Source organism: Bos mutus, chromosome 25 (genome assembly GCF_027580195.1).
Source record: "Bos mutus isolate GX-2022 chromosome 25, NWIPB_WYAK_1.1, whole genome shotgun sequence".
NCBI lineage: Eukaryota > Metazoa > Chordata > Mammalia > Artiodactyla > Bovidae > Bos > Bos mutus.
In genome coordinates, this window is record NC_091641.1 from 8,515,825 (window position 1) to 8,527,353 (window position 11,529).

General features: G+C 51.1%; 1 protein-coding gene and 1 non-coding gene across 2 annotated transcripts; both read left to right on the plus strand.

Moving 5' to 3' along the window:
- The first annotated feature begins 106 nt into the window (after positions 1-106).
- BUD23 (BUD23 rRNA methyltransferase and ribosome maturation factor) lies at positions 107-11,483 on the plus strand. The gene is made up of 12 exons (XM_005892846.3): positions 107-232; positions 333-370; positions 1,283-1,378; positions 1,464-1,546; positions 1,647-1,743; positions 4,247-4,343; positions 5,569-5,619; positions 6,330-6,415; positions 6,623-6,668; positions 6,839-6,897; positions 10,945-11,034; positions 11,183-11,483. Exons 1-12 carry the CDS (start codon positions 185-187, stop codon positions 11,235-11,237), a joined length of 846 nt encoding a protein of 281 aa, XP_005892908.1. The 5' UTR covers positions 107-184; the 3' UTR covers positions 11,238-11,483.
- Positions 10,084-10,212, plus strand: LOC138985680 (small Cajal body-specific RNA 20). Its single transcript, XR_011462721.1, has one exon. It is a non-coding gene; the product is annotated as a small Cajal body-specific RNA 20 (non-coding RNA).
- Positions 11,484-11,529: the final 46 nt, after the last annotated feature.

Consider the following 11,529-nt stretch of genomic DNA (forward strand, 5'->3'; position numbering starts at 1 on the left):
TAAACTGGCCAATGGGAGACGTGCGTTTTTCGCAGCCGGTCGGCCCTGTAGCCAATCGAGTAAAAGAGAAGGCGGGGAGAGGGGGGGGGGTGGAGCATGCGTGTTACGGGGCGGGCGCCCGGCCGATGACATAAAAACCGGGCTCCGGAGCCACTCGCTCGAGTTCTGCTGTTGAGGCGTGGTGATGGCTTTTCGCGGGCGGAGACCTGAGCTCCGCGGGCCTCCGGAGCTGGTGAGGGCTGTGACCACCCCCGCCCCTCTCTTTTCTCCTAGGGCGTCCGTGTCTTGATATCTTACCCGACTCCCCCCCAACCTTTTTCTCGTTCTTGCAGTATTACGACAAGAATGAAGCCCGGAAATACGTGCGCAAGTAAGGGAAGCCTGGATGTTGCTGGGTATCGGGGGTCGGGAACCGGCAAGTTGCCCTGAATGCGGAGGTGCTTGGAAAGCACGCAGAATTTGGGGGTGGCGGAAGGAAGAAACTTGAATTGATCCATTGTTGACACCGTCAAAGTCAACTCTTCAGTAAACCAAATTCTCTGGGTCTCGGTAATCTTAGAATTAGGAAGGGAGTGATCATACCTGCTTTGTTTAAGGTGACAGCTTATTTCAAGCATGTGAAGAATTAGGTAGGACGGAGTGGTGATGTGTAAACTATCAGTACTGTCTGTAGGGGGGAGAAATAATACCCGTAGAATGTTTACTGTATGTCTCTAAAGAAAATGAAATGTTTATTAATTTTTTTATGTTACATATTAAAATGATATTTTGAGCATATTGGATTAAGTAAAGTATAATATTGAGTATACTGGGTTAGGTTAAGGACTACTACAGTTAACTCTATGTATTTAGTTTCTTTTTAAATAGGGACTCAAGAATGTCCTGAGTGGCTTGTGTTGTATTTCTCATGGAGAGCACTGTTATAATTTTTACTGTGCATTGTTGACCCTTCTACATGGGAGTAGCTACAGTGGATAATTCTTCTAGAAAACATGTTTTTAAGTAAGAGGATGTCAGAGCTTGGTAGAGTTGAAAATACCAAATGATGCGTTATGAGGTAAATGATTTGTTCCCTTCATAGTAGCTCTGCAGCTGGTACAGTTTAATCTGTGTCACAGTAGAATAACACGTACTACATGGTCTTTGGGGGTTACTTTTAAATAGTCATCGTGCAGTTTATTGGCTGGGAAAGAGTACCTCAGGATGATTGTTTCCTTTGACTTTTCTTGGTCTGGGTGAGGTTTTAGCCCAGAACCCCTTTACCACGTTCTTGTGTTTTTAGCTCACGGATGATTGACGTCCAAATCAAGATGACTGGACGGGCACTGGAGCTTCTTTGTGTGCCCGAGGACAAGCCGTGTTACGTGTTGGATATTGGGTGAGATCCTGGGGCCCAGTTCAGACAGTCCAGGTGAGGGGATGTCCTTGGTCCTCACACTGTTGAGTCTCTGATTGTCTTCCAGCTGCGGTACTGGCCTGAGCGGTGATTACCTCTCAGATGAGGGGCACTACTGGGTGGGCATTGACATCAGCCCTGCCATGCTGGGTAAGTATGCCCTGTTTAGCACTGGGGTGGACACCCTTCCATGAGTTTGGAGTGGTGATGCAGATTGTCCTGATTCCTAACCCACTCTTTTCCAATGTAGATGAGGCCTTGGACCGTGAGACGCAGGGAGATGTGATTCTGGGGGACATGGGTCAGGGCATTCCCTTCAAACCGGGCACCTTTGATGCTTGTATCAGGTAAGGGTCTTCATTTCCTGCTTTTAGTCCTGCAGGTCAGTGCTTCCCAAAGCAGAGTTGTACAGAATACATAAATATACACATTCCCCAGGATTCTCAGGTCTGTTAGATCGGAGCAAGGCCCCCCAGATGAGTCTTTTTTGTGTTACAAAACTACTCCTATGCTTAACTTGTCCTGCTGGGTTTAGGTACCATGGTGTATAGATTTCTCTGCTTTGTGTGTGAGGGCTTCTAAGATGGCTCTGGGAGCCATCTTGTGGGCCCCAGCAGCCATCTTGTGGGCCCCAGCCTCCATCTTGTTGACTTCTTTTCAAGGAGTTTTATAGTGGAGAGTGGCCCTCAGGCTCCAGTCTTTTCAGTGGCTTGGGAGTCTTTTCTGAGGAGTCAGGGTCAGGCTTTGAGTGTGTTGTACATAGTACTTCGATAACATATTTTAGAACATTGGGCCCACAAGATGGCTGCTGGGACCCACAAGATAGTTCCCAGAGGCTCAGAAGCCCCCACCCTGCTACACGCACAAAGCAGAAAAATCTATATACCCTGGTGCCTGAACCTGGCAGGACAAGTTAATCATAGGAGTAGTTTTGTAACACAAAAGAGAGGACTTTGGGGGTCTTGTTCTAATTACTGTTAGAAACATGAAGTTGTTCTTTGTCTTCTGTGGTAAGCTCTGTGGAGTATTTGGTTTAGTGTTTTGTTGCTGGGGTGGAAGTAGGGGCTAGGAGAGGATGTCAAAGCTGAATCATTATCTGGGAGGCGAAGACCTTCCTATGATAATAGATTGAGCTGTAGGGCTACACAGTAAGAACCTGGATGAGGAGTACAAATCTACATTCAAATGTTTTTTTAGGGTAAGTGATTAACATATATGTGGAAACAAGATTGGAGGAGAAAAAACGTTTCAAAGATAGCAACCGTGTTTTAGTAATGATCAGGTGAGATGTTCTAAGCTGCAGAGAGTCAAAGACCAGCAATATGATCTTGGGTGTTTCAGCAGTAAGCAGTCATTTTTAGTTTGTTTTTAAAAGGAGAAGGTGGTTTGGCCAGCATTTTTGTCTCAACATTTGTTACATGTAAGAAATTGTACTACATGCTATGGAGTTTATGGAAATAAAATTCCGTGTTTTTAAGACTCTCCATAGTTTTTTTGGTGCTATAAGGTGTGGACCAGGGGATTTCCCTGGTAGTCCAATGGTTTAGACTCTGCACTTGCTCTGCAGGGGTTGCAGGTTCGATCCATGGTCGGGGAACTAAGATCCCACATGATGTGCGTTGTGGCTGAAAAATGAAAGATGTATACCAAGTTATTAAACATGAGCCCCAGGGTGAGGTGTACACTAGGAAGTCTGGGGACCCACCAGAGTTATGAAGAGAAATAAGAGCACAGGAAAACTTTGAGCAGGAGGGGCCGGGGCTGGGCCTTGAAGGCTGGAAGGGATTTGGAGAGCCAAGGGAGAGGGTTTCAGAGTGAAGAAGCAGTGTGAACACAGGCATAGAAGTGAGTGGGAAAAAGGCATCTCATTGATGTAGCGATGAATGAGAAATTCCCTGGAAGCTGAGATCATGTGGGTTTGGTTCCTAGAAAGCTTTTTACTCCATCCTAAGAAGTTGGGTCTTTATTCAGTAGTTGTTGATGGAGCACTGGTGAGTGATGAGACTTGGTCTGTGTTATAGGAACATTACTTAAGGGAGAAGATGCAAGAGAAAAGTTCGGTTGTTGAAGCAATCGAAGTGATAATAAATGCTGACCCAGGAGAGTGGTGGAAGGACGTAAAAGCTGGGAGAGGCAGTTGGGCACACCAACTGGGTTTGGGGTTCTGTGTTATGTGTGTGCTCAGCAGTGAGGAGGGGAATACTGGAAAAGAGGGCATATTCGTTGCTTGAAGTTTTACTTCTTTAAATATTTATTTGCTGCGTTGGGTCTTAGTTGCGGCATGCAGGATATTTACCTGTGACTCGCAGGCTTAGTTGCCCTGTGGCATATGGAACCTTAGTTCCTGGAACAGGGATTGAACCCACTTCCCCTGCACTGGCGGGCAGATTCTTAACCACTGCACCTCCAGGGAAATCCCTGCTTGAAGTTTTAAATCTGGGGATCGTGGAGACCCCTAGCAGGTAGAGTTGAAGGAAATGATTTAGGAGGAGAGTGAATGGCTTTGTGGAAGCCGGAAGCATATTTCTTTTGAATGGAGGAAGGGTATGAAGGGGTAGGTGGCAGGGAGAGCCTTGACCTGCTGAGTGATGCTGAACCAAACTTGAGATGCGTGAGAAAGTTTGAGGATGTGTTTCCTTGGACTGGCAGCAAGGAAACCTTTCATGCTCACCTTCTGGAGGCCCTGTTTGGTCCAGTGTTGTAAGATAATGATCCGAGGTGCTTGTGCCAACAGAGTTGTGGGCAGGAGGGTTTCATCTGGAGACTAAGGAATGTGGCATTGGTCACAAAGAGGCAGGGGTGGGCCGTGCATGTCGCTCCCTTTCCTGATGTGGTCTCTTCCTCTTGCAGCATTTCTGCAGTGCAGTGGCTCTGTAATGCTAACAAGAAGTCTGATATTCCTGCCAAGCGCCTGTACTGCTTCTTCTCTTCTCTTTACTCTGTTCTGGTGAGTTACGAGATCTCCCTGTCCCTCCCTCGTCCTGCAGATAGCGTGATGAGGCAGAGGCACCCCATGGGAAGGACACAGAATGGCAGGACCTTACTGTGGCTAATGCTGTCCCAGTGGACAGCCTTAAAAGAAGGGGGTGGGGTGGGGACCCGACACGCCAGTGAAATGCAAAGACACTGATGACCGAATCTGAGACTGATCACAACTGCTGTGTCTATGCTGCTGAATTTTAATCCTACGTTGGCTTGGGGGCCTGGACTCCCCAGATCAAGGACAGGGATGGCATATCGAGGCCACACACAACACTTTCCAGAGCTCACATCCTCCAGCTCCCACCTTCCTTCCCCCTCCCACCAGTGCTCAGAGAGGAGAGCAGGGTGGCTATTTACTAGTGAGAGAACCTCTTATTAGCTTTATCTCATCTTTAGAAATGATGGCATTGATTTCCATTGTTTACTAGGATTAGATTAGAGTGAGATTCTAAGTCCTAAAAATCTGTTGGTTCTTTTTTTTTTTGGATCCAAGTGTTTGCTTTCTTTTATCAAAAATTTGGCTGTGCCAGGTCTCAGTTGCAGCACCCAGGGTCTTTGGGCTTAGTTGCAGCATGTGGGATTTATTAATAGTTTCCAGACCAGGGATGGAAGCTGGGCCCCCTGCATTGGGGGCAGAGTCTTAGTCACCAGACCACTGGGGAGGTCCCAGATCCAGGTGTTTCTTGGTGCTCTTAAGTCACCTTCCTTCACCCCTGACTCTTCTAGAGTGGGTTTGGGCAGATAGCTTACTAGTCTTGTGCATTATGTAGTCTTTTCTCTGCTCAGGCTCTGGGGTTAATCCTGAAGTTCTGAGGGCCTCGGTGTTTACTTTTCCCTCTGCTGAAATGTTCTCCTCTCAGACATTTCCATAGCCACCTCCATCCTGTAGTCAGGCCTCTGCTCCAGTGTCCCTTAGAGAGAGGCCTGAAAGTAAGCTGGATAGTTTCTGTCACTTACCATCCCTTGTTCTAAGTTATTTATCTTTTTGGCACTTAATCTGCTGTGGATTAGCTGCCTGAGCTGCAGACATTGGGGACTGTCTCTTTTGTTCATGGCTCTTTCCCACCTCCAAGAACAGTATCCCTTGCACACAGTGGGAACTCAACAAGTATTTTGTGAAGAAGAAAAGGGGAAGCATCTGGGTCTGGACCCCACGGATTATTTGAGAGACCACCACGTTTCTGTTGCAGGTGCGTGGAGGCCGAGCTGTCCTGCAGTTGTACCCTGAGAATTCAGAGCAGGTAAGCCCCTTGGCTAGTCGGGGTGCATGCAGGTAGGGGGAGCCCAGAACAGGTCCAACTGTCCTGCTTCTCACTCTCCTGTCCTTCTGCTGTTGGGAAGTGACAGGACAAGCCACCTTAGGCTGCTCGGTGGGAAGGGAGGAGCTGAGAGTGGTCCTCCTCGCCGGCCATTTTATGGCCTAAGGAGGGAGGGGTACCTGGGGCAGGTGGGGGATAGGGTGTTTGTCTCCTCTTGACAGACCCTCTGGTATTACTGATGTCCATAACTGAAGAAATAATGGGGGTGGGGGAGGGGATGTTAACAGTTGTATGCTGTGGAGTGTGATGCACGAGCAGAGGCAGGTCAGAGGTACCAACTCCGATGGACAAATATCGAGCTGTCCCTGAATGAGTCTGGCTCTCAGCTGGTGATCATTCATTGCCGGAGATTTAAGTGGGGAGGTGGGTCCCTGGGGTAGAAAGTGAGAAAAACGGGGCAGGGGGTGGTGGTTGGTGGTTCTGTGATCCCCGAGGGAGGTGTCTGCCATGGCTGGCTCCAGCCTGCACCTTCCCTGCATGGTTTTTGGGGACTCAGAATTGGGAACAGTCAATAAAGACCTTCAGTTCTCCCAGGCGAGGTCCGTCCTGGGACCAGATGAGGGCCCGGGGGATGAGCAGAGAGCTGCTGTTAGCCGGCTGCCCTGCCTGACTCCCTGCCGTTCTCTCCCCAGTTGGAGCTGATCACCACCCAGGCCACCAGGGCCGGCTTCACTGGCGGTGTGGTGGTGGACTACCCCAACAGTGCCAAAGCCAAGAAGTGAGTGCCGGGGGTCAGGGTGCGCCCGTGCAGCAGGAGAGAGGGTGGCGGGCTGGCCCTCACAGGCCAGTGACTGACCAGAGCAGTGCTGGCTTGGGTCACTGGGGCCCGGTGTGTGCATCTGTTCGTGGCGGGGTGGGGTAAGGGTTTCACTTGTCCCTTAAGGCTTTCCGAGCCCAGCCCTCACTCTTCGTTTTCTCATTTCAGGTTCTACCTGTGTTTGTTTTCTGGACCTTCAACCTCTCTACCAGAGGTGAGGGCCCTTGAGTTTGTAGGCCCATCTGTCTGGGGTTCCCTTCCTGTGGGGTTAGGCCGTGGACCTGCTGGAAGGACTCACAGGCCTGGGTGCCAGGCCTTCGGGATGGAGCGGGCGGGGAGGTTGAGAGATCTCCATGTCACCAGAAAGCACCTTGGTCTCTGCAGGGCCTGAGCGAAGATACCGAGGAGGAGAAGCCTGCCGAGTCCACGTTCACGGCTGATAGGTGAGAGGCGCCAACTCGGGGCAGATGGTCGCCGTCCCCAGGTTCAGGCAGCAAGACTCTTCCATGTCTCTGCTTTCGCCAAGTCTCTCAGGGTCTGATGTGGCAGTGACAGCAAGGTGGAGAAGGGACTGGGCAACCCTTTGGGATGGCGTTTGCACCTGCCTCTGGCTGAGAGAGTAGAGCCCTGCTGGACGTCCATGGGCAGCAGGTGGCCCCCTCCTTCCCAGGCTGCCTCTGTCCCCTGGATCCCAGGCCCCCTCCCTGTGGCTCCTGCAGCTCCCTGTCCCCCTGCATCCTCGTCTTCACCCTCTCGAGTCATGGCTCTCAGCACGTGGCAGTGCTGCGCAGTTTATCCCGACTTTAAAAAAGATCCTCCCTTATTCCTGTAACGGCTCCTGACTGCCACTGCATATCCACCCCTGCTTATTGGCTCCCACTGCGGCAGAACTCCTCGCACTGGCCCCCTGCCTTTCTCCGTCCTCTCCTGGCTCAGGCTTGTCTCATCGCAAATTGCTCTTGCCACCACAAGCCTGTCTTAGCAAACCCATGAGCCTTTTTCCCTTCTCCATCTTCATTGTAACTTGCTTGGTAAGTAGGAGCTAAGGCAGCCAATTGCTCCCTTAACGCTTTCTTCACTTGGCTTCCTACCTACCTCCCTGGCTGGTCCTTCTCCGTTCACTGTGCAGCTCCGCCTGGACCCCCTTTCTCTCCGTGCTGCTGCCTTAAACACCAGCTCCAGGTTGAGAACATCACGTGTATAGCACTGGTCTCAATCCCACCTCTGATTTCCAAACCACCCGCCCTCCTGAATGTCCAGACCTGGACTTCCCACAGGCCTCCAGAGCAAAACAGAGCCCTTGGTTTCACCCCCAAACTTCCTTCCTCCATCCTTCCTGTTGTCTACCCTTCCTGCCTGCCTTACATCTCACATCCAGTCAGTCCACCCCTTTCCCCCATACCTATGTGGTCTCCATCCCCACTGCCCCGGTTTCTGAAAGCTGCGTCCCTGGTCTCCCCTGGCCGTGCAGCCAGACAGATCCTTCTCTTTTGCTTTTTAAAAGTGTACATCATATCTTGCGATTTTCCTGTTCAGTATCTTCAGTTGAGTTCTTAGTTTTACTTCCGTAACACTGTTCACAGCTCTGAATCAGAAATACCTGATTACATGGCATTATTTCTACCCCCAACTACAGTGAAAACTCGGTGGGGACTTGTATACCTGACACCAGAAGAATGTGTTGTTAGCGAAAGGTGTTTAGTATTTGTTGAAGGAGAAATGATTATGAAGAGTAAAGAAGGAGGTTATTTCTTCATTCTGATTAGAGTGAAAGGTCTTCAGACTTTAAGACATCAAAGAGGAAAAATAGGCGGAGTAAGGATGAGTTAGAAAGGCCCAGAGATGATGAAAAATCATGAGTCCAGTCCTCGTATCTGCCACGCACTGATGCCTCCTGACCCCTTGGCCCTTCAGGCTCATCTCCCTTAGTTTCCTCAGCCCATTCCCCATGGGGACTTGGGGGCGCTCTCCTTGCTGTTTCTCCTCCAAGGTACCCAGCACTTGCTCCCAGCAAGCGGTCCCATCTCCTGCTTCACAGGGAAATTCAAGTGGTTTAACTCCCTCCGTCCACCTTAGGCTCCCTCTTGTCCTCACAGCGGTGTCTACAGACAACATGTCCTAGCTGTAAACTTAGGTAAGTTGTGGGACCTTCAGCAGCCGTTTCTCATCTCTCATTTAAAAATCTGGCGAGGGGGACTGTGCCCCCGGCTCAGGCAGCATGTTGAGGAGTCGAGGGCATGTCTGTGCAGGACTTGGCGCGGTGCCTGGCTCAGACCCTGTCTCCCTACAGACTCTTCCCCTTGAAATCCTCCGATTTGGGAAGGGTGGGGAGGAGGCTGTGGGCTGATGGGGCTTTGCTCCAGGTGCTGTCACTTTGGTCTGATCACATTTGAGCCTCTTAGAAATATTGTTTTGGCCAAAAAGTTCATTGAGGTTTTTCCATAACATCTTGCAGAAGTGAAAATTTTGGCCAATCCAATACATAGATAAATTAAGAAAAGGTATTCTAAACCTTTGCCAACTCATTTCTAATTTCCTCCCCCCACCCCATCAACTTTGCTTGACCGATGTATTCCTCACCCCTCGCCACCCGGCCTCCGCCCTGCCACTCATCACCTGCGCGCTCCGTAGGCGCCGTCCCCTCTGGCCTTTGCCTGTGGACACCACTTACCTCTTCCTGTGGTCTGCACCGCTCGCCGTCCTTGCTGCCCCTGTGACTCTCCTGATGACTCTTTCCCATCGACCCTCCTGCAGCTCACATCTTGCCCCCATTTGCTGTGCTACCCTGGAGCTTGTCCTTCCTTACGAACTCCTGGGGTTCAGTCCTGCATCTTTAGCTGCTTCCTGCTTTGCATCTAATACACTGGACTCCTGCCCCCTCACTCTGAGCCTGTTAACTTTCTTCTGTGAACTGTTGTCTCTACACCCTAAAGTCTAGAGTATGTCATTCCTTTGGTCTAAGGTCTTGCTGCTTCCTGGAGAGAGGGCACGCTCCTTGCTGGTGTTCACAGCTCCATGAACTGGTTCAGACAAGTGGGAATCTGAGTTGTTTTTTTTTTTAATCTGACTTTTATTACTGGGTTAGAACAGATGAGACGTAGCAGCAGGAAGATTGTGTCACGCAGTCTGGCTTGGAGTAGACTTCCAAGGATGACTCGATCCTCAGCGGACTCTCAGATTCTCCCTGGGACCCTCCCCTTCTTATACCCGTCGCTCTAGGCACCAAGACTCTTCTACTCCCTAACCTTCCCCTTCAGTCAACTCAGAGCCTCGCTTTCATGTATTGCTTCCTGTCTGGACTCTGCCCCATCTCCTGCATGAAGAAATACTTACAGTGGCTTAAGCTCGGTGGCGTACTCGTCGCCCACCTCACTCCCTCAGCTGCTCCTGGCCTCTCTGCACTCGGCCAGGTGTGGGTGGTCGCTGCCCCTGCCCAGCCGTGGACTCTTCACGGGCAGGGCTGGTTCGTACCCGCTGTAGAACACCCACGGGCTGGGCCCACCCAGGTACCTCGAGACGGTTGCTCACATGGCAGACAGCCTCCGTGGCGTGTCATCGCTGAAAACAGTTTCATTCCGGCTGCCAGGTGGGGAATGTGCCTTGAGGACTCGGCCTCTGCCCTTTCTCAGGGCCTCTCTCCCGTAGAGCTGAAGAGAAGAGTTCTCCTCAGCCGGGACTGGAGCCCAAGATGAACTCTTGAGGGTTGTTTTCGGGGCTGCTGTGAGCTGGGCAGCCGTGTTTTCCTACCTCGGACATTCACAGTTGCTGGAATCCCCAGCTTGCTTTGGCTAGGCCGTGTTTTTGGAATGTCTTTGTCTGGCTGTGCTGGGTCCTGCTGGGTCTCCCTTGCTGCAGCAGCAGGGCCTACTCTCTAGTAGTGGTGCAAAGGCCTCTCATTGTGGTGGTTTCTCTTGTTGCGGAGGGCGGGCTCAGTAGTTGTGGCACCATGGCATGTGGGATCTTCCCAGACCAGGGATCGAACTTGTGTGGACGGCCAGGCCGATTTTTAACAATTGGATCACCAGGGAAGCCCTGGGGTCTTTTTTTTAAAGTTAGTTTTATTTTTGGCCATGCTGCACAACATGTGGAATCTTAGTTCCCTGGCCATGGGGATCGAACCCACGTCCCCTGCAGGGGAAGTGAGGATTCTTAACCCCTGGACCGCCAGGAGAGTCCCTCCTTGGATAGGCTCTTATGAGCTGATCCTGGCCCCAAAGTAATTTGGCCCCTGCCTGCCCCGCAGGCACTTGTATGTAGGCCTAACACACGGTTCCCAATCTTGAGGATACTTGCAAATGAGGGGGACCCTCACCTCCTGCTGAATAGCTGCTCTGGCCCCAGCAGGTGTCACCAGGAAGGGGCTGTCCAGAATGGGGACCACAGAGGCCGCCTGCCTGGCAGGGGGACTTGCCACATTTCTCTGCCCGGCTACACCTGGGTGCCAGCTTAGGCTGCTCTGTCCCCTTCCTGACAGCTGTGTCCCCATACAGGATCCCGTACAGGATAGCAAGACGGGGTGTGGTGAGGAAGAGCCGAGAATGGGTCCTGGAGAAGAAGGCACGCCGCCGCCGGCAGGGCAAGTGAGTGCTGGAGGGGTTGGGTTCTGGGCTGAAGGGGGGCTTGGCCACCCAGGGCCTGGGACTGTCTTGCCTCCAGGGTCCCAGGGGTTCATAGTTCACTTTGCTGAGCCTGTTTTGTCCTTCCCTCCCCTGTTCTCTCTTGGCACAGGGAGGTCTGCCCTGACACCCAGTACACCGGCCGCAAGCGCAAGCCTCGCTTCTGAGCAGGTGACTGCGTCCACGGGGACCCCCCGGGCAGAAGCTGTGCAATCCAGCACAGATGCTTGCCTCTGCAGAGTTCTCTCTATTGAAGTGCCTACTTCAGCTGCTGACAAAACGCGTTTTTCTTAGAAGAAGTTTTAGAAAAAGTTCGAAAAAGTTTTAATGTTCTAAAAGCATTTTCTTCACTTAAAAAAAAAAAAATTTTAAGAGCTTCTTTGTTCTGAAAGCAATAAACCACTTTCTGTGGAGCCCTGGCTCTGGCATTTTTCCCTCCCTGACAAATTTCAGAAGTTC

Bases quoted from the DNA above. Each gene is read 5' to 3' on its own strand.
- BUD23 (XM_005892846.3), top strand. From the start codon at position 185: ATGGCTTTTCGCGGGCGGAGACCTGAGCTCCGCGGGCCTCCGGAGCTG. The intron at 4,344-5,568 runs GTGAGTTACGAG...TTTCTGTTGCAG, and splicing joins CTTCTCTTTACTCTGTTCTG to GTGCGTGGAGGCCGAGCTGT. The intron at 11,035-11,182 runs GTGAGTGCTGGA...CTCTTGGCACAG, and splicing joins CGCCGCCGCCGGCAGGGCAA to GGAGGTCTGCCCTGACACCC.